Source organism: Ammospiza caudacuta, chromosome 19 (assembly GCF_027887145.1).
Source record: "Ammospiza caudacuta isolate bAmmCau1 chromosome 19, bAmmCau1.pri, whole genome shotgun sequence".
Classification (NCBI taxonomy): domain Eukaryota; kingdom Metazoa; phylum Chordata; class Aves; order Passeriformes; family Passerellidae; genus Ammospiza; species Ammospiza caudacuta.
In genome coordinates this window covers 10,041,790-10,064,558 of record NC_080611.1, presented here as the reverse complement: position 1 = coordinate 10,064,558, position 22,769 = coordinate 10,041,790, and the positions used below count along the sequence as shown (strand labels likewise).

At 43.4% G+C, this 22,769-nt stretch overlaps 1 protein-coding gene across 2 annotated transcripts in view; it reads left to right on the top strand.

Moving 5' to 3' along the window:
* The first annotated feature begins 981 nt into the window (after window positions 1–981).
* PRKCA (protein kinase C alpha) overlaps window positions 982–22,769 on the top strand; it is a 142,682-nt gene continuing 120,894 nt past the window's right edge. For both annotated transcript variants that reach the window (XM_058817288.1, XM_058817287.1), the window contains exons 1-2: window positions 982–1,171; window positions 4,357–4,388. In XM_058817288.1, the coding sequence (XP_058673271.1) occupies window positions 999–1,171; window positions 4,357–4,388 (205 nt within the window). In that variant the 5' untranslated portion in view covers window positions 982–998. The remainder of the gene's footprint in view (window positions 1,172–4,356; window positions 4,389–22,769) is intronic.

The window sequence follows — 22,769 nt, the reverse complement described above, 5'->3', positions numbered from 1 at the left end:
TGTGTGTGTGGGTTTCCATGGTTGACGCGGGGCAAACTGTGTGTGTGTGACCTGCCCGGGGCTGTGTGCGGGGGGGAGAGAGCACCGGCTGCTGTGTCTGTGTGGGCATGGAGGGAGCTGGGGGGTGAGAGGAGCCGGTCTGTGTGCGGAGGTGTGAGGGGAACCTCTGTGTGTGTGAGAGAGAGAAACTGAGATGGGACTTTCTGTGTGTGTGTGCGAGGGGATCCCCTGTCTGTGCATGGCACGGGAGTGAATCTCTGTGTGTGAGTGAATGTGTGTGTGTGAGTGAATCTCTATGAGTGGGGGAGAGAGAAAGTGAGACGGGAGATTCTGTGCGCGTGTTTTAAGGGAACCTCTGAGCGTGCGCGTGTGAGTGAGAGGAGCTTTTGTGTGTGCCTGTGTGTGAGGGAAGCCTGTGTAGGTGAATGTGAGAGAAAGAGAGAGAGAGAGAGGGGAACCGGTGTGTACCTGAGTGGAACCGGTGCGTTTTGGGGGGAGCTGGTGAGCGGGGAGAGCCGGTGTGTGTGTGTGCGAGAGAGCCCCCGGTGAGTGCGAGAGCTCCGGTGCCTGTGCAGGAGAGAGCCCTGATGTGTGCGTGAGGGAGCCCCCGGTGAGTGTGAGAGCTCCGGTGCGTGTGCAAGAGAGAGCCCCGGTGTGTGAGTGAGAGCACCTGGGGTGTGTGTATCTGAAAGAGAAAGAGCCCCGGGGCGCGCTGCGGGAGCTGACGAGGGCCAGCAGGTGCGGCCGCCCCCCGTTCTCCCCCGGCGCTCCCCGGCGGGGGCGGCCCCGCGCCCGCCCCGCCCCGGCCGGGGGCTCGCTCGCTCAGCCGCGGGCGGAGCAGCCGGCGAGAGGGCTCGGGATCCTCCTCCGCTCCGACGTCAGGCTGGGAGCGGGAGGCAGCGCCCAGCGCCGCCGTTGCCAGAGGCTCGGCGGCCGCCGGACGGGGCGGACGTCGGGGCGGCGACTCCCGGAGCGGCGGGGGGTGGGGAGGAGGCGCTATGGCCGACGTGTTCCCGGGCTCCGAGCCCGGCGCCGACCCGGAGGCGGCGCGGCGCTTCGCTCGCAAGGGCGCCCTGAGGCAGAAGAACGTGCACGAGGTGAAGGAGCACAAATTCATCGCGCGCTTCTTCAAGCAGCCCACCTTCTGCAGCCACTGCACCGACTTCATCTGGTGAGAGCCCGGGGCGCGCGTTCCCCCCGCGCCCGCCGCCGCCCGGGCCCGCTCCGCCGCGGGGATTCCCCGCCTCGGGCAGCCCCGGCTCCGGTGAGCCCCCGTCCCTGCCCTGCCTTCCCTTCCCCGCCCAGCCGCCGCGTCCCCGGGCAGCCGGGTCGCGGTGCCGCCGCTCTGGCCGGGGCCGGGCAGGTGACCCCGCTGAGGGTGACCCCCCGTGTCACCTCGCTGCCCTGGCGCTGGCGCATCCCCGTCCCGGCGGGCTGTGTGCGGCTGCCGCCGCTCGGGGAGCCCCGGGCTGAGCGCACCCCGCTTTCGGGGCGGCGGGAGCCCCCAAACTTGTCAGCGCTCGGGTTATCGCAGAGCCCAGCAGGGTCTGGAGCCCCGCGCCGGGGTTATCGCTTCAGACACGGTCCAGAGCTGTGTTTCTCACCCCTTGTCCCCGGTCTCTGCTCGGCTGGGCTGGGGGCTCAGCCGGGCACAGCCGCGCTGGGACGGAGGGTGCCCGCGCCAGACCGGGGCGTTGAACTCGGGTCCCCCAGCCTTCACTCCTGGTCAGTGCCTGCCCTGCTCCCTCCTGCTGCCCAGGGCGGGCAGCGAGGCCGGGCAGGCACCGTGACACCGCTGCTCCGCTCCACGGCGAGGAAAGGGAGGGGTGGTTTTTGTGAGAGAAGTGTTCCTGCGCGAGAGGGCAGGAAAACTCCCTACCAACACCCTCATTGCTGAGCTGGTAGGGAAAAGTACACCCATGGGTTCGTGCGGGGCCGGGGCAGGGCGGCAGCTCCGCGCAGGCCGGGCCGTTCCGTGCCCGTTCCCCGTTCCGAGCGAGGAGCGGCGGCCCGGGCTCGGCAGGAGCCGCGGGAGCCTCGGCCGTCCTGGACCTGCACAAACAGCTCGGGATTCCCCTCCTTCACCTCGCTCCAGCCCTGCTCCGCTGCTCAAGTTTGCACTGCGGCTCTGGGTGGTGAAAACGAGAGCTGTGATTTATTTTGGCCGAAGTTGTGAAAGGGTCTGCACGCACTTGGCTGTGTCCGTGGCACGCTTCTTGCTCTCTTTATGTGTGTTTATGTGTCTGGACACGGACCTTTTCCTTCCTCTGTCAGTTTTCCTCTGCTTGCATGCTGAAGCAAAGACTGTGCTTGTGCCAGAAATGATTGATATTCACAGACTAAGGAAGGAAAGCTGACATGGTAGACTGCGCAAGAAACAACTCAAATTTCTGAGTTTTTCTCTCTTTTAAATTTTTTTTGGGGGAAAAAAAATTAAAAAGTGAATTTGGGTGTGGTAAAAGCGAGAGACTTTCAAAAACTGCTTCAAAGTTAAACTAAACCAGAATGGGTTGGGAGGTGTGAAAAACCGCTGCAGGGTTATTGCGAGCGGTGTTTGTGCACACCCGCAGCACAATTATAAAACAAAGCAGAGCTCTGTCACCAATGACAGGAATTGAAAGGGTATCCTGAGGCTGACAGGTGGCAAGAGCGACTGTGCTCTTGTCTTGTCGTGCTTGCTGAGCCGGGGGAAGCTCCTCACATTCCTTAGAAGAGCATCTGACACCTCGAAAACTTGTTTGGTTTTCTGTTTTGGAGATGGGCCGCTCTCAAACAGCCATTGAGTGTTTCCAAATTGACTTGTGTCAATTAACAATGTTTGAAGGTGTAAAGAACAGTAAACACAACCTTTCAATGAAATTTACAAATAGATTCTTTTCCTTGGATTACGTTTCATCAGGTAATATTTACAAAATAGTTTAGTGCCTCCTTTTCCTCTTCATTCAGCAACTTTCACCTCTCCGCTTTGGTTCTGGACTGTTGAAATTTTTTAAAAGACTTGTACTTAAAAATTACATTGAAACTGCTCTAGGAGTGGAGTGGGCTGCGGCTCCGCAGGGGTTCAGCTCAGACACTGAGCATCAGCCGTGCTTCTGGAGTAGATAAAAAGGAATATTTGCAAATAAGTCTATTTCAAAGGATTAAAAATTATCTCAAGTCTGTTCCATGTTCCTGGTCCTGCCATCGGCTTTCCTGTGATTGCATTTCCACGCTTCCAGCTTTTGCGTTTTGTGAAGATGAGTGCTAAAAGCATCAGAATGACAATATAGGCACATGTGCTGCCAAGTAAACAATAATTTGATTTTTCTCCTGGTTTTCCTGGTTCAGGTTTGCTTATAATAACAAGAAGTAGCAACTTGTGCAGAGAAATGTAGAGAAATGCTCTAAGCTGTGTCATTTCAGCTTTTTCCTGAAGGAACAGTGCACTGAAGGTTTTGTCTCTTCCATAAATAAATAAATAAAAAGTGGAGAAATTGTTGATACTTTTTTTTTAAGAAACCATTTCTATAAAATTGATAATTAAGCTCCATGGTGTTAATTGCACACAGCTTCTCCAGCTCATGGCTTTTTTCTGTTTGAGTGTGAGCAGCTCCAGCTCTGCAGATGAAAAACAGGCTGCAAAGAAAAAGGCAGAGAAATGTTTAGCGGCAGGATACTCAAAACAGTTATTTTTGTGGGAAGAGAATGTTAGATGCTTAAAGATAAACAAATAAATCCACTGCAGTGGAGTTTGCCAGAGGTACAAAATGTGTTGGATGTCATTGTGTTCATTGCACAAGTGCTACACACACATTTGTGTTTCGTTATGGAAATGGGGCAAGGAAGCTGGAGAATAATCACTATGAAAATCAGGGGCCTGTCTTCTCATTTCTGTTGAAACAAGCAAAACTTTTCACCTGCTTGCTTTCCATACAGCAAACGGCTGGACTCCAGCTGAGCCTCACAGCAGCAGTTTGTAATCCCAAAATCTGGATGAAACCCCAAGTCTGGTTTGTTTTACGTGCCTTTGCTGGAACTTGGAATATTTCACGTGGCTGTTAAATATACATGTGGCATTCAACGAGTTGAAATATTATGCAGCAATCACTGATGATGATAATTGTAGATCCAAAATAGCTTGTAAAATAATAATAATAAAAAATTGTTGCCAGAAGCTGAAATTACATAGCTGGTGACAGCTATTGTTCTCTGCTTTGAAATGGGTGGGCTGGTCTGTGTTGTGTATTTGAAAATCTGTTGCTGTCGTAGCAAAACCTGAGGTAATTTAATATGAAGCTATTTTTATGTTTTTAGAGATCACTGAGTAGAAATGAAAGCCAAACATACTAATGCAGTTCTTTTTCCTTCTTTCCACAGGGGATTTGGGAAGCAAGGATTCCAGTGCCAAGGTAAGCCCCAGCTGCTTGGCTGGCACACACAGGTGGTGGCACCTCATTCTAAAGGTACCCAAAACTCACCAGCAGCCAGAGAGAAACAATCCTGGAAAAACCAAGCAAGCATCATTGCCTATGTGAATTCTAAAAGAAGGCAATTATTCCATTAAGTAATTATTTTTAATATAATTTACACTGAACAATCAAGTCATTATTCATACTGCAATAATATAAAAAGTTGGTGGATTTTGTTTTTAAATCCCAGCGCAGTAAATATCGTATAATCTGCAAGATTCTAACTTTTCATGGAAATAATCTGTGCAATTTAGCTTTGCAGAGATCATTTTTCTCATCAGAAGCTCTTGTCTGTGTGGGCGTTTTGGAAAATGGATTCACTTTTTAGTCATATGGCTTCTTTTCATAACCCAAAGTCCCTGGTTTTCATTTTCATACAATGCATGTTCAGGAGGACCTTTGGCTTTATCTCTGTATTAGGACAAGACAATTCTGTCTTATATAATACTGAATTACAAAAAAGAAAAATCCACCTGTATAAAATCACTGATTTAATAAACCTGCTAACCTTGAGAAACTGAAGGCTGCTGTATGAAAACTGTAAATGCTCTATTCTCGCACTGCCTGTATTTCTGCCAAATACTTCTCATTATTTAGCATTTAATCACGAAATAACCACACCCAGCCAGTGCAGGTTTTTTCCTTTGTCATATGTTTGCTTAATTAGGATGAGGCTTTTTGTTGTTCCTCTCCCTTCCCCACCTTCCCCCTGTCACTTCTGTTGCAGCTGCATGTTGTGTACTCGTTAGCTGGCCTTTCCTTCTCTCTTTCTTGGCATTTCTGATGGGTATTTGCTCTTGCCTTAGAGCACATTTGACTCTCCTGAACACTGCTTTTTACACAGCAGTTAGGGAAATGATGGATTCTGTGGTATTTTTGTGAAAGTTGATGTGAGGTGATGCTTTTTGAAATTAAACCTCTGAGAGAGTGCATGTCAAAGACTGATACCTTTTAAAGATTAGCAATAAATAAGTTTTGTTTCTGCAAGTTGAGCCTTGCAGACACACACAGCATTTCCTGATGAAGGTGAGCAGACATCCTCTGTGATGCAGATTTTTCCTCTGTGCCCCAAAACATTAATATTAAATTTTGTAGGTTTTTGCCACCCATCACATCCAAAGCATTGCTTAGGTGGTAATGGAATGGCATTATCCCAGTCTCATGCAGGACAGCTCAGTGGTTCCTAGTTCAGGAGTTATTTAGAGGTTCATTACATATTTCTGTTGGTATACAGAAGATAATTGGGGCTGCATTTAGATGGTGCAGTGATCCAGCTTAGCTTCTGCAGTTTGCACAGTGCTGACTTTCTCCTGTCTCCCAGCTGGGGGCTCAGGCTGGGCAGGATGCCCTGCCCTAGCCACAGATCCGCCCTGGCCTAGCAGCTCATCTCCAGGGGTTTGGATTTCCTTTCCTCTTCATTTTCCTTTCCTCCGCCTGGAATTCCTTCTAACGCTGTAATTCTGTGAGCCAGGAGCAGTTCTGCTGCTGAGGACTGATCTGTACAGAGCCAGCTGAAGTTCTGATTCACTCTTGTTTCCCCTGCAGATGCCATTCATGCACACAACCAAGTGTAAAAGCAGTAGAGCAGCTCTGTTTGGTTTTAAATGCCTCAGAAGTGACGCTTTTTAGGAATCTAAATATGTTCAAATTTGACTTTTGTCTGTATCAGAGAACCTACACTTCCTCTTTAAAGCCTGCTGTTTTCCAGTGGGTTTGACTGTGTTCTTGAGTAAATCTCTGAGCAATATTCTGATTTTACATGGCTTGAAGCAAGCTGTTGTTTGTGCAATGATAAGTTTAAGTAATGGGGTTTTTTAACCATCATTCATTACACTTGTGTTCAAAATTAATTAGTTGATACTCTTGGGATAATACTCTTGAAAAATAAAACTTCCATGATAAAGTTAAGCCACCTATCAATGAATCAATGTTTTTTCAGTTTAGCTTTCTGAAGCTTCTGTCTAAAATGTCACCAGTTAAAGCTGGAAAGCCAAATTAGTGATCAGAATTACTGAGAACACGAGGAATTAAAACCAAAAGTCTGAAACAAGAAGACAGGCTGCAGAAAAAAAGCCTAATTTCTATAATGAAGTGGCTGTCTTTACAGAGAAGAATGACAAATGGAGAATAAAGTGGAATTTTCAGTAGGACCTGAAGGAAAGAACACTGCAGTGACAGCTCTTAGCATGACTGGGGTTCTTGGTCCTTCAGTGTTTCCATTAAAAAAAGCCTTTTCTACTCTGCTCTCAAGAGTGTTGTAAAATCTCCCAATAGACACAAACTTGATCTCAGGCAGAATTCAGAGCTGGGGGTTTTGTTATTTCCAAATTGTCTGAAATTCTTCTGGCCTTTGATCCCAAGGGGAAGAGGAAGGCCCACAATAGTCACACACTGCATTCAAATGATGTTTCTACTATAAAAAACTGCAATTCCATCAATATTTGCATTAGAGTTCTTTAATTAAACAAAAGTTCTTAGTTGTTATGAAGTTTTAACTATTGCAGCAAACATAGTATGTTTTTATATATTTTTAAAACATCATTTAAAAAAGTGACCTAGTTTTAATTTTTAGATGTCCTCAAATAAAATAATTTAATATTTTAATACAGATTTTATTAGAATTTAAACTAGTGAAATGATCTGATTTTGGACCATTAATACCTTTTTTTCATTGGACTTAAGTAGATCCTGTCTTCACTTGAATGTTATCACTTTGGTTTTCAGATTTTGATGCCTGTTTCTGCTGTAGTATTCAGCTTCAGCATTACATAAAGACATTTAAATGAGCTCTTTAGAATTGAAGAGGATTTTTTCAATTTATTTTCCTAAAACATTTTACAATGTATTTTTTCCCACCTCCTTATTTATGGGATCCTGATGAATTTGCAAAAGACAGCAAATTAAATTTTGGTGTGATTTTAATGCCCTGAATGTGGCAGAGGGTCAGGTGCAGTTGCATTATTACCACACAAATGCTCAGCCAGGGACAGTCCACATCCTAAGTAGTTTGTCTTTCTTAATGGGTGCATTTTAATGTGGCTGCTGAATATTCCAGCAAACAGAAGCTCAGAAAGATTGCTGAGGTTTGCAGCCAGCCATGTGTTAGTTCATGGAGAGGAGACAGAATTCTGATTGAAAATAAGATTTTTAGAGAAGGGTGTTTGAGGTCATGAAGTAGCAGTGGGAAATGTCTGTGTTTTTGGCCATGTGTGGTTTGGAAAATGAGCTTGAAAGACTTCAGCTGGATTAATGTTCTCCTAGGGATGGGATTCAGGAAGGATTTATTCACAGGAAGGGTGGTCAGGCATTGGGAGGGGCTGCCCAGGGAGATTTGGAGTCTCCATCCCTGGAGGTGTCCGAGCAATAACTGGGTGTGGACTCGGTTTCTGAGCTGGTGACAAGGTGGGGATTGGTCACAGGTTGGACTCCGTGGTCTGGGAGCTCTTTGCCAACCTCAGTGATTCTGGGATTCTGTGCAATTTTTGTTCCTGTTCTTAGAAAGCATTTTGCCTTTTCATATTTGTGGTTTGTTGTTGATTTATAGAAACATGAAGTATTTTAAATATTGTGCTTGTGAAGCAGGAGTTCTCATTCTGCTGTTTTGCTTTTGCTGTTGATCATGTCAGTGGCAGTGCAAACACGATGGGAGGATTATTCCAGGAAGTTTTGGCTTTGTTTTGTTTTCTTACATCGTCAAGCAGGCCAGCCAGCTGTCTGTAGCACTGAAAGCTTTCCTCTGATGTGCACCTGGAAATACTGCAGGAGCAATGTGAAAAACAGAATAATTGAAACCTTTTTCAATCTGCCACAGCATGAAAGTTCCTCTTTTGAGACAGCCAGCTTTAAATTAAGCAACCAATTAAGTTAAAGTTTGGCTTCATCATTCTTTTGATAGTCTGTTCCACTCTGAGTGTAACCTATACTTGTTCCTTTCTGTTGGGTTTGTAAAAAACATTTTTCTGCTGAACAGACATCAACAAATAGGAACTCACTAAGATGTGAAGAACAAATATTGTAGAACATGTATTTATGTAGGTTTAGAGGTTGTTTTAAGTTCAGCACTGAAGGCTCAGCACATTTCCTCAGGGCAGAAATATTTTTAGTTACAGTAATAAAAATGTGATCAGCTCATGTTCCTGATCAAGGGTCTGTTGTTCATTCTCTCCTAAATGGTCAAAATTTGTAGTTATTAACAGCAAGTTTTCCCTCTTTGACATGATTGCTGCAGGCTTTACTGAAGTGCAATATTCTGCTGTAGTTCAGCTGTGAAATACATTTGGCTTTAGGGTAGTAATGAGCTAAGGAAGAGTTTCACATTTGTTCCCTAATTTACATAAATAAAAATTAGAGAACTCAATTAAAGCAGATCATTATGCTTCCCTATCTGGGCAACTATTGCTCTTTCCAGAGTTTTTTCCTGTGTTCCCTCAATTTATTTTCAGATAATTTCTCTCTGAAAGTTGGATTTTACCTTCCATTGTCCTAAGCTGCTTGGAACAGCTCGTGCCGTGCTGGGTCTGGGCTGGGCAGACATCTACAGCAATTCCTTCACTGGAAAGGAAAATGGGGACATTTTATCAGTTTTTAATACTCAAATATTGTAACATTGGCACATCAAACCAGCACTTCATTTCCTCTGCATTGTTTATCTTTTATCTGATGATTCTTGACCTCTCTTCTACAACACAAATACCAAAGAACCCTTTGGTGCCGCCTCATTTTTAAATGATGTATTTTCATTAAAAATGTTCTGTTAGTGGTCTGTGTAGTGATCTGGTTGAGAAACTAAATTTTAATGTTCTGTCATCTGAAGATTTGAGCCAGTGAAAACTCTGACCATTTCCAACCTGGCTGGACACACAGAGTTTTCATCAATCCTCAGTGCTGATATATTTATAGTAGGAGCAGCACCATTTATTCTTTTCTGTGTTTGGATCAAGGCTTAATTCTTGGTTTTCCATCCTGATGGATGTGTTTCCCCTACAGTTTCTTCTTCCTTTTACAGTCCTCATTTTCCTTTGTAACCTAAGAAATAAAAATCTATTTAATTGCAGCGTTGTTTCTCATAAAAATAATTTGTCTTCCTTACTTGGAAATGTTTTTGCCAAAGGGTGGACAAGACACATAGAAAGTTCCCTTTTCTTTGCCAGAACTGCTTCTCTTGTATCATTATCATTTTTGTGGTGAGATGGAGTATTACAGACCAGGGCTTGAACAATGTGGGTGTTTTCCTTTGTGCTCTATATATTATTTATTAGTCATGTGCTACAGTTTACATTAACTAATGCTGCTGAAAGCCTGAGATTGAGAAATTAATTCCATGGAAGGCTGTGACTGTGGAGCTTGAAAGTCAGCATGAAATCTTCTGAAATGGGAATTCAGTAAAAATACACTTCCAGCAGCTGCCTTGTTAATGTATTTTTGTGTGCATAACTTGGAGGTATCTGTTCAAAAATGGAACCCCCAGAGGAAAAACCTAAACAGTTACACACAGTCCCCAAAAAATAACAACCCAAACAACATAATAAACAGCACCTGAGAGCATAAATTGTATCTGCACAGAGTTTCCATGATTCCTCTCTCTGCTTTGTCCTTTCCTTTGGCCTTTTGCCCTCAGCCTGATCTGTGGACTTTGTGTTTCTGGACTCCTTCTCAAAGGGCAGTAATTTTACTCATCTGCAGATAATTTGACATACACATACACAGATAAGATGCTTGTTGTGCATTTGTCTTGTCAGCTTCTATTTATTGTTCCTCCCCTCCTTTGGCTGTCCTTACTTCTGCAACATCTGACCCATTTTATGAGGAAACATGGTGCTATTAATTGCTGATGCCTGTGAAAGTTGAGATTCTGTTCCTATTTCTGCAGGTGAGCTCTGAGAGGTTTTTGAAAAGTTGCCCATATTGTGAGTTCCTCCTGAGAGCAGCAGTGATGGGTGAAACTCCTGAGTCTCAATGAGTGCAGACCAGGAGAACCCTTTGGAAATGCCCATCCCAGCTTTGGCTGTGGTGCTGGGTGATCCTGGAGCATGGAGCTTTTCCTGTGGGTGCTACAGAGCAGGTCCTGGAAGGTTTTGTTTCCTGGATTCCACTGCAGCTCATTGGACATAAAAGCCCTGCAATTGAGATTTTAGTTCACAGCATTTTCCTCCACAGATGTGTTCCTGTTGGAGCAGCACCTGACAGTGCAGATGTGCAGGTTCTGCTTTCAGCCATTGCCTTCTGTGCTGGGAGGGGGATTTGTTGTCCCTGAGCTGGGCAGAAGGGGCAGCAGGACATCTGTGGCAGGACAGGGAAGGCGCCTCTGTGTTGCTGAGGATTCTTTGTTACTACATCACATGCTTTCACACAAGTTCAATATTGAGTAGATCAGGATGTGTCACCATTCCTGGAGGGATTTGAAGATGTGGATGTGGCACTTGGGGACGTGGTTTAGTGGTGGCATTGGCAGTGTTAAGGATGGGACTCACTGTCACCAGGGTGTGCAGTGACAGGAGTGAAGGAGGGTGGGGTTGGATTAGAAATTGGGAAGAAATTCCTGAAAGGATAAGGAGGCCCTGGCACAGGGTGCCCAAGGAAGCTGTGGCTGTCTCTGGATCCCTGGCAGTGCCCAAGGCCAGGCTGGACAGGGTTTGGAGCAGCCTGGGACAGTGGAAATGTCCCTGAACATGGCAGGGGTGGGACTGGATGAGCTTCAAGGTCCCCTCCAACCCAAATTACTCCATGGCTGTTTGCAGGTCTTCTCCAGCCTAAATGATTCTGTGATTCTCAATGTACTTAATTAAATGTGTGATTCACTCAACACTGAACATGGCAGTAAAAGAAATAAATATGGAGTTGTACTCCTCTTTCCTAGAAAATTTCCTTGGTGGTACTATGCTCATCAAACCTCAAACATAATTAAACCTTATCTTGCAGCAAGCATTTTATTTCTTATATTCAGTTTCAAGAGCAAAACCATCTTCACCCTTCCCATGTTCTAGCATGAGAAGTTTGTTTTGCTTACTGGCGTTGGTCAGGTGTCCCAGCAGGAGTTCCAGTCAGGAGACTGTTCCAGTGCCCTGGATGTAATTCCATGGGGCTCTTCAGCTTCTAACTGGGCATGTGGGAGTGATAGCTCACCCCCAGCTGACAGATAAACCAGTTTGAGGCCTGGGCAAGATAAAGTTTGTCATATTGTTAATTTTCCCCTCTCCCTTGGTTATCCTGCACATCAGCTGCTGTTACACAGCCACATATGGTGTTCATTTTATACAAGATTTTTGTAGATGCCATGAGCAGAATATAATGAACCATTGGAAAGAAGGTTGCAAGAGGATGAAGAAAACAGATTTCCCTGTTGGGATGCATTGATAATTATTTCTTTTTTGTTTGCTTTTGTGGGTTTTTCCTCTTTAGGGTGAGAGGTAAAAATAATAAGTTATTTAATAATTACTTTAGGCTCAGTTCCTCAGCTTTTCCGTCTGCAGTAGAAAGCATGAAAATCTAAGAGAGAAGGACTCTCTTGTGTGTCATTAATAACAGAAACTACCCTTTAAGTGTTTTTAAATTCTTGTGCTGAACAAAATGCTGAACATTTTAATTGGAACTGTTTCCAGCGGTGCCCGTTGAAGGCTTGCAGAGGCTGAGAGTGCTTGGAGCTGGTTATCAGTGGTTAATTTTTCAATTGCAGCTATTTATGAATAATGCCTTCCATAAATAATGTGATTTATAACTCTTACCTTCTAAGTCAGGCAACCAAACGTGCATATGTAACTTTCTGTGCATTTCAGTGTCATTTACTCTGGTTTCTTAATTAGAATGGGTTTTACGTGAAGTTTTTTTGTTCCTTTTTGCAATTACATAATATAGACTTTAAGGAACTGCAGGCATGTAGGTCTTTTCATCAGCTTATATTCTAGTTGGCTTAATTTAGATTTTGAAATCACATTATTGTATTAATTTGAATCTTTTCATCAAGTGAGCTTTATTAGAAGTCTGAAATATGTCCTTATAAATGGAATTATTATTTTTGTCTGTCCTGTCTAGTTTACAAGATGTCCCTTTTTATTTCTCATTTAGACTGACAGAAACACACTTCTTGAACTAAAAGTGCATATTCATCCAGAAACACCAAAAATGTAGCCATTAGTGCTCTTAGTTCTCTACTTCTTAGTTTTTAAAATGAAGCTGCAAAAGTCTAATTAATGCTTGTCTTTATACAATGGCCTTTCAAGATTTAGAAGATTCGCTCATCATTTACAAATAGAGGTTTTGCCACTGTCAGAAGTGTCAGTGGATGGACAGTGATCAACACAAATTGCATATTCAGGGCTTTATTTGCCTTGTGTAGCAATTGTCAAGTTGTCTTCCTTTTGCTAAGAAAATAGCTCATATTTTTAAAAGTGATTTTTAACTGAAGTTGCAGCTATTGCTCCTTGTTTTTCTTTACTTCAATTAAAAAAAATTATATACAGCTCTCAGTATTGCATACCCTGCAAGCATTCCCATACAGTTAAATGAAGCTTGTAATTTATTCTGAAGCAGAGTTTTATGAAGATTGTGTTGCTGAGAATTCAGCATTTTTATCTCTCTAAAGGGTCCTTACACTGATGACACAATTGAATATTGGTGATAATTTTTTTGCCATTTTCAAATACAGAATCTACAAGAATCAGATGCTTAGAAGTTGGGTTCTGTGTGCCTGGCTTTTGACACCAGGGTGTGCATGAGGGTGTCTAATTGGAATATGTTAAAAAAGAATTAGTGGTTCAAAAGTGGTTTAAATACTGATTTTCCTTATTGTACTGCTGAATGAGGGACCACTACATATCCAAGGCATGGACTGTAGATAGAAATTCTCATTTTGAAGGTTATTCCCAATGTAACCCTCTTCCCAAAGCACACTCTTCCTATTCCTTTGAAATTATCAGCATTTTTAACTTCCCTGGAATGTGTGCTGAGTGTGGTGTTTCAGCTTCTTAGTAAACAAGCCATTATTCATGGACAAGAAGGAGTTGGAATAATACTTTCTCTTCTTTCAGCTTCTAGTCTGTGTGGGTTTATTATTTTGGTTTTTACTCAGCAGGATTAGCCAGAATCCATGTCAAAGTAATCTTGTTCTCAAGAAATTGGCCTTTAATAGTAAAGAAAAAAAACCCAAAACAAAAAAGTGAATCTTTATGTTCTGAGAGTGCAGAAATAATCATTATTTTATGCAAAGTGGTTGTGTACATCAGTGTTTTATTGGGTTGGTTTTCAGTTTTCTTTATTTCTTAAGGCATTGCTGTTGGGAAAAATCCCCCTCATAATTATTTTTGCTCCTCTATCACCCTGTGTGCATTTCCATGGCATCTCCTGATTCCCTGGGAGAGATGTGACCTCTCCTGTTCCCTAGAGCCTCTTACCTGAAATACTTTTCCATTTCTTGCATCCAGGCTTTGATCCTGAGAGGATTTTTATGTGTCTGAAGGTGACACCCTGCGAGGTGCTGACAGGTTCTGGGCAGCTCCACTTTTCTCCTGTTCCAGAACTGCATAAAATAGATTTCAGCCTAACAGTTCCCTGAACTTGTTCCCATAAAAAATATTACAAAATAATGATAAACATAGAAACAGACTAAGCAGCAAAGTTTATTTTAAAGTGTATATACAGTTATTTTTGTGTTCTTCCATTGGGACAGGTTGGCTGATTGAATTTGTGATGTGCTGTAGAATTAGGTTTTGAACTGTTCCTACCTTGTTTGCAAACTTTAAATTAATTAATTCCAAGCTTATTCCAAGTATGTCCGTTTTATATCTTCCTTTTTTTGTCATCAGCTTTTGCAAATTACATCTGCTGGATGTAATTTTATAGAGTGAAACTTCGCTGTTAAAACAAGTGATGTGGATGCAGCAGAAAGCAATAGGTACATTCCTCTGGTGGGTGTTTTTCAGTTCTGCTCTGTGTATGTGCCATTGGGACAAATACTGCAAGGTTACAGAAAGAAAGGAGAAAAATATGATTTCATTTATGGTCTGTTTCAAAGAGTTTGATGCGTAGATATTGCTCAGAATTCCTTTTGATCTTACTGAGAGATCCTAAGTTGTGAACCTTTAAAACACAGCAATGGCTCAATAAATCTTGTTGTGCAGCTTAGTTAAAGTGTATTTTATGGTGTTTTTAATGCGGTGTATGGCCAGGACAAACATACAACTGTGGCAATTGCCCAAAGACCTTGGGGAATTTTGTGTTTTGTTAGATAGGAAAACTTCCTGAAGTATCATTCTTAGCTCAGTAGATCAATAAGAAAAAGTAGTGTTTTTTAAATGGTAGTTTATTTCTTTGTGTTCACAGAATCACAGGATGGTTTTGGCAGGAAGGGACTTAAAAAAGCCCATCCAGTGCCACAGTGGGAGGTGTCCATGGGCAGTGGAAAATGTCCACGGGCAGGGACACCTCCCACTGTCCCAGGCTGCTGCAGGCCCTGTCCAGCCTGGCCTTGGGCACTGCCAGGGATCCAGGGGCAGCCACAGCTGCTCTGGGCACCTGTGCCAGGGCCTGCCCACCCTCACAAGGAGGAATTTCTTCCCAGTCTCCCATCCAAACCTATTCTTTGTCGGTTTTAAGCCGTTCCCCGTGTCCTGTCCCTCCATCCCTTGTAAAAGTCTCTCTCCATCATTCCTGTGACTCCTTCAGGCACTGCAAGGCCACAGTGAGGTCGCCCAAAGCTTCTCCTCTCCAGGCTGATCAATCCCAATTCTCCCAACCTTTGCTCCCAGCAGAGCTGCTCCTTCCCTGTGTTCTTCCTGGAGCCTCCTCTGGACTCTCTCCAGCAGCTCCAGCTCCTCCCTGTGCTGGGGCCTCCAGCTCTTTGCTTGTCTGACTCTGACCCTTGTGTTGGTGCCACCAGCACAGCTCCTGCAGTGTCTGGAGCTGCCACCCCAGTGCAGCAGTTTCCCTGATTTGCCTCTGAAAAGGAGCACTAAAAAGCTGTGTAGTGCTGGAGAGGGTTTTGAAGTGCAAGTGGTGGAGATGTTTGATATATTTTCCTGGGAAGCTGCATTGTTTCCTAATGGATCTGCAGTCGTTAACCAACTGCACAGCAGGCTCTTGCATTAGAGGGTTTCACGATCTGGTGCTCCCTGTGTGCTCTTGCCAGTTGTTGTTTTACTGAGCAGTTCTTTTAAGTGTTTTGTTCTGCCTCAGGTACCCAGGTGTGCCTGATGGAGCTGTAAAACTGATGCCTGCCCCTGTTTTCCTAAAAGGCAGCAAAGCTCGTCTCTTAGATTTCTGCAAAACCCAAGTCTTGTCAGCATCTCTTGATGCTGTGTAATGAAGAACAGCTTAGTTGTCAAGTTTATATAAAGTGCTGATGATCTAATTGAGCTTGAGCTTCTTTGAACCCTTTGCAAAAACAGAATTTTCTTGTATATTATTAAACCTGGTACAAGGCCAGGCGTCACTTTCATTTCAGAATATAAATGCCTGATGTTACAAACATTTAAGGCTCGTGTTTTATTCAGTGATGCATCGTGGGTTTGTGGCAGCAGAGGTTTTACATGGCTTCTGTGGGTTTGGATACTTGACAACAAATGTGCTGAAGGCAAGGTCTGTCAGGGTCAGGGGTTCTCCTCAAAGTCCAGCAAGCAGCAAATAAATCCCTGGAGGCCTGGGTCTGCTCAGATACCTTGGACAGACATAAGGAGCACAAATACCTCACCCTGACATCTTGCTCAATATGCCTTGTCCAGGTTTCTTTTCTCATAAATGGACTAGCAAAAGTCCTAAAGCACTGTGAAATATTTGCTAAGAGAGCTATTTCTATTTTGGGAAGAGGGAGGACAAACGTTTGTCACCGCTGCATCCCTCCCCTGCTTTCTGCAGAGGGGCTTTGACCTCAGATTCCTTTGTTTCCTGCCTGCACCCAGAGCTTGCCTGGCTCTGTGCTGGTGCTGTGCATATTTATAGGCACAGGCTGCAACTGCAGCTCCTGTTTTTAAACAACCCAGGCACCATAATGGACATATAAAGTCTCAAGGGTTTTTATTGCTCCTGTCATCTCAAGTGCTTTTGAATCCTGATTACAGAGCAATAAAATGTGGTTGGTTGGTTAATGTGACTGACAGGGACGGGGACTCTGTGTCAGAGGGTGTTGAGTGAACAAATTCATTGATGCAAGGCTGTGAATACATGGACATTTCTTAACTTTGGAGTATTGATTATATAAGTAAATGTGCAGCCTAAGATTGATGGAGGGAATAAAAGACCTCATATATCATTAATGCATTTGGGAGGTCTAATTGGGATTGTGCAGGTTTTTATAATGAGCTTTTTGAAGGAAGCATTGATAAATAAGTTCAGTAATTTTTAATGAAGTCCTCAGCACTGTCTATGAAGCTTATTTTGTAATTTAAATCAATACCTTGGACAGAGTGCTAATTGTAGAACTTACTGTCGAATTAAATTTTTAATAATTCTTGCTTTCTTGGCTTTTATTCCACTTATGCAAATATTGACCTTTGAATTCTTACTGTTTCCTGTGTTTCATTGAGCCTCACTTTGAAGGGGTGAGGGGATGAGTGTGTCATCTTTAAGCTTTGGTTGTAATAATTAAAAGGGCAGTGTCAGACATTGGATCATTTGACATTTAACATGGCCAAATGAAAAGGAAATCAGTGATAAAAATCAGTGGGGTTAATCTTAGAAGTGTCAGATTTGCAGAGCAGAAAATGCAGACTGGGCTGGCCAGCAGGTGCCTAAGTGATGCCTTTCCAGAACTCCCAAAACACAGTTTGTCCCAGTTCTGCACTCTTTGTGGGAGTGAAGGATTGCATTCATGCTGAGCTAATAAATGTTCTTAAAAATTTTAAAGCCTGGATCTTGCAATCTGCTTTGTAGAAGGGATCAGTATCACGGTCAGTGGATGTTTATCTATTACATTCTTCTATATGGAACAACTGTTGGGTTCTGACCTTAATCTGTAGTTAATAGTGTGGGCTTTAATGCTTATTTTTACTTGCAGTTCAGAGATCCTCTGAATAACTGAAGCCTGATATTATGCAGAGTTCTGCATTAATATTTACTAAAGCAAGCTGCCCTTGATACAGGAGGTTTAGTAACCTAGAGAGACACGAGATGTGCTGATACGTGCACATATTATCCTCTCACTTTCCAGATGTACTTTTTGAAGTGGAAATTATTTGCTGGAGCTCAGTATTGAAATTTCAATTTGATAGCATGATAAGGTCTCCTGAAGTTTTACACAAATATATTCTGTCACATAAATAGTTGATATAATTTAAATTATGCTTGTTATGGCTGCGTGTAAGGACAGACAGAGCTATGAGCACCACCTGAAGCATTCACTGCAGGCTTGTGAGGAGAAAGTGGCCAATTAAATGGATCATGCAAAAAGAATTTCTCATTGCAGATACCTCTTGTAGCAATAATTAGGAGGCACAAGTGAGGAGATGCAATCCTTGGTTCCTAGGAAGCTCAGAGAATGGCTTCATGCCCTGTGCTTGCGTCAAACATGGATACACCCTGGGAAATAATTTGTATATTTTACCATGGCACACATTGCTGACCCTGTAAGGAAAACCCACAGCACCATTCTTCAGCGAACAGAGTTATGCCAGGCTTAATGGGAAGGAGATTATTTATTTTCATCCCCTCCCCTCTTGTTTTAGGGTATAGTTATCAATGGAGCAGAAAATTAAATACTTAAAACATATTCTCCTCAGGTACACCCTTCTCACTTGGTGTGGGACTGTGCCTGCTGTGCTGTGTGTGCACAGAAAGCTCAGGTGATGGCTCTGCTGTGTGTTGTGACAGCAGAAATTCACTCCTTGAGCCAAGTTCTGTCTGGAGTTCCCAGTGAGTTTTAGGGTGAATGAATCCTTTCATGGAGGTTGTTTTGTTGTAAGCAGTTAATTGAATTATGAGGATCTCTGAAATCAAAGGGCTGATGGGAACAAGGATGATCTTGATCTTGCTTGAGAAAATCAAGAGGTATTTTCTGTCATGTTAACTGTAAAATCGGTAAGAAAATGTTTAAGTTGCTTTTCAGCTTGTGTTTTTTTTTCCTCTATTAGGTCATATTTTGAAAAAATAGAAGCCTTAATTCAAGCTCTTGTTGCACGGGCAAATTATTTATCCCCAGGTTGAGCTGAAAACCAGAGTAATTTCCTTTTCTGTGGTGTCTCTGTGCAGTTGGGCTTTCATTCTGCCCTGCTGGTGAGATGCAGGGTAACAGATGCAATCTGTGGAGCAACCAGCCCCAGCTTTGTGCTAACCAGTCATCAGGAAATATCACTGAATTATGGAGTACAAAACGCTTCTGTTGGAAATAAGTTTCAATCTTTTGTGAAATAGGACTGGAAAGAACATGTCTGGGCTGGGGAGTGGCTCTGGAGGCAGCTGTGCCCACGGGGGCTGTGGGCCATGAGAATGAGCCCTTTCAGAACCCCCTGCACTTGGGTCCATTGGCTCCTCTCCAGCTGCTCTGGCTGTTGGGTGGGTGAAATCTGGGCTCTGGGGTTTCTTTCATCTGAGATCTGTCCCTGGTGGGCAGCAGCCTGGGTTTGTGTGACTTCACAGCATCTAAATCTTGCAGGTTTTGTTGCTTATAATTCCTGATTTAGCCTCGACTTGTCTGTATGTCTTGCCTCCTTGTTTTTGCAGGAACACCATCTTAATTTGTGCATTCCAAAGGAAAGCATGAAGCTACAAATCCACTCTTTAACATTTGCCTGGCCCCCAGCTTTGATATTTTATTAATTTGCTTTAATGGCAGAGCCCATGTTACCATGAGAATGCTTTTGAAGGCTGCTCTCAGGAGCTGATGTCCTGCTGAGTTTTCCAGCTGCCTGTCCTAATTCTGGTGTGTCTGACACAGAGCTGCCAGCCTGGTCCCTCCTCCCACCTCACACTCTCAGCCTCCCTTACCTGTTCTTCACACCACATCATGGCCAATTTTTTATTTATTATTTCATTTATTTATAGTCTTGTCAAAGCCTACGTGAAGCAAGGTAATGAGTCCTGGACTAGTTGTTAACACAGGATAAAACCTCACTTTTTCAGCACTCTTAGCCATGAAGCCTTCAAAGATTTCAGACTGAAAATAGAAAAAAAAATTAAATCTTTCTGCTCTTGCACATTTTGGACTTTGGTTTTAGGAGAAGTAGAACATTGGTTATTATTTAACATGTGTACTACCTGCATAATGGTTCTAAAATTAGTCAATTTTAAAATGGTTTTAAATGTGAATTGCTTTTGAGTTGAGTTGGGATATGAAAACCTCTCTCTATGGATCTTTTTAAAGTTGTGAGATCATTTTCCGCAAAAATTTAATTGAACAATGTAAAATGTTAAATTTTTTCTCAGCTTCAAAACAGATGTGTCCAGAATGGTTTCTCTGTTGATGGGAGACTTCAGGCTTTCCCTAGAATAATGCACTAAACCAAGGTGTGATTCAAAATTCTCTGTTTCTAGATTAGTTTTATGAAAAGAGCCAGTTGTGAAGATGCTGGGTGATTTTAGGGTTAAAAAAATTTACATGCTGTTTCTTGAGTAGATACCAAGATCTCTGATAGCACAACTTTTTATTTATAGGTTGCTGATGTGTTTACAAGACAGAAATTTATCAGCAATCCAGATGTTCTAGTTCTGCTAATTAACCTGTGTCTGCACACCCTGGGGCCGTCTCTTCACACTTGGACCTGCAGATCATAACATGCTTTTGGTGTTCAAACCAAAAATGTGGCTGGCATTCCTAAATGTTGTTTCTAGACAACACTCTGCATTTCTGTCATTGATTTAAGGCTCTCCAAAACACTAAAAATGGAATTGCTTTGAGTTTTAGTTACACTAACAGTGCCTCCACCTGTAAAATGGGGATATTTAGCAGGGCTTGGGTTGCACAGGCTGTGTCAGGACCAAGGAGATGAGTGTGAGATAAATGTGAGACTTGTTTTGTTTTTCATTGCTGTGATACAAAGTCTTGTGCAAAGATGCATTTGTGCTTCACGGGCTCCTGTCCTGAGGAGTGTGAATATTAAAGGGATGAGTCAGAACAAGAACAGAACCCTGCAATTCTGACCTCTGATGCAGTGAGCTGCCTGTACAGTGTTGCTTGAGCAGAGTTCCTCCCCTGGTTGCCCTTGCTCTTGATTCTGCACAATAAAAGGTGAGTTTTTGGGCTAGTGGGAATTTGTAGTTTTTCAAGCAGGACATTGTAGAGGAGATCACTACCTAGAAGCAAATTTGTCTTTCACTGAGGAATTATTTTTATAACTTACTACATCTGAAGAACGAATTATGTTTTCTTACTCTTCCATTTGGTTTTCTGATGGGGAGTGTATTATTAATCCAAATCTCTTTTACCTTCTTGAGCACACTCTGTGACTCAAGGCTTGTTTAAAGGAGAATAAATGTGTCCTGGGTACCTTTCTCACTGGCTGCTTGCTCCCAGTAATCTGTTCCCAGCATCATCCATGTGCCTGGCACCAATCCAGTGATGAGTTACTGTGAGCTGCAATAACCCTGCCCGTGCCAGACCCAAGCTTGTCTCTGCTCCAGTGTTGTCATTCCATCTCTCACTTGGCAGGTGTGAGTTTAAATCCTGATTGCAGAGTTAAAATATTTTATGTATTTAGGTTGGGAAGTCGGTGAGCTGCTTCTTCTCTTTTAGTTCGTTGCAGGATTTAACTTGAGAAATCCCTACGAGCCTGAGATTTTTTGGATATTATTGTGGGTACTGATGGTATCTACACTGGCTTTGTCAAATCCCTCTTTGCAGCTGACAGGTTGTGTGGAAAGGCTGAAGTAGTGAGCACATGTTGGGGTTGGAGTGAGATTTGTACTATATTCCAGCAATTCTGAATCCTCCCCCTAAACCATGGCACTGTTTTTTGGGTCATGGTTAACACGCTAAAATTTTATCCAGTCATGCTCACAGAATCTCGTTATCATCGCTGAATTCTGCTTCTGGAGAAGAAATGCTTTAAAAGCTTGTTGCAGATGGTGTTCCATCTTTACAGATAATGAGATTAAAACGTGTGATGAGGCATCTCCAGAACAAGCCCGGGATGGTGTTGGGATCCTGTCACAACCTTTGTGCAAGTGACAAATGATGCAGGGAATTGAGGTCTTGGTGCGTTTGATTCTGGGGGAAACTTGGTACAGCTGTGTCTCAAAAAGCCTGGGAAAACTATTTATAGGCACTAATTTCTGCAGATAGCAACAAATCCAGCATGCTATCACCATCCATGGGATGTTTCCTTATTTGAAGCTGATGGAATGAAATGGAGATTTATTAAAAATGCAGCGTCCAGCAGAGCTCTAAACCCTGAGTTTGGGAAGTATTTTGGCTTCCTAACGTCGCTTCTTTCATCCAGGAACACCCTTTGGCCTCGATTGGAGGCAGATTTTTTTCTGGTTTAGCAGCTCTCAGGCTGGAGGGAGAGCTCATAATTTCCCCTGGAGATGAGCGTGGTGCCAGGCTGCTCCCAAGCAGGGCAGGGAGCTCACCCTGCGGTGCCCGGGCAGTGAAACTCGTGTGGCTCCTTCTCCTCCCTGCCAGCCTGCCAAGGAGTTTGTGCCAGGCAAGAGGGGACCTGCCCTGAGCTTGCACCATCACCAGAGGGATTCCTGTCAGCAGGGGAGGGGACAGGAGCAGGAGGAGCCTTGGGGAAGGGAGATGCCAGGAGCAGAGCTGGGACCTGCCTGGGCGTCCTCGCAGGTGGCAGCAGTGGCTCTGGAGCTGGGTTTGCACCTTGTGACCTCAGTGTGGTTGGAACTCGGGGAAGGAATGGATTCCTGTAAACTGAACCTTCCCGCCATGCTGCTTTGCATCAATTTGAAAAACATCAGTTCTGTATTTCACCATTTTTTCCCTATTGAAATTTTATCTGTCATGAAGCATTTCCTCTAGTTCTTGCTGCATGTGTTGGAAGGTTGTTTTGTGGGTTTTTTTTTTCAGTTACTTGTTTTTTTTTAGCAAGAAGTGAAATAAGGTTTGCGCTATTTAATTTCATTAAGCCTTGTATGCTGGAATTTCCATCAAAAATGAAACTAGTAACAGGATCTTTGGCTTCTAGTATTTTGCCTTGCCACTCTCAGTCACTTTCACATAAGCAAAAAATATTTCAGAAATTTATTCTGAAACAATTCTTTTAGTATGAAGCACATTTATTTAATTTTGCACTTAGAAATCATTTTACAGTGGAGCTCCATGCACCCTCCATATTTTTCCTTAATTTACTGCCAGATTAATTTTCTTTTATTACACTCAAATCACACTTTGAACCGCAGCAGTCAGCTGATCTGAGCTAAAAATAACCCCTTCCTTGTATACCATGG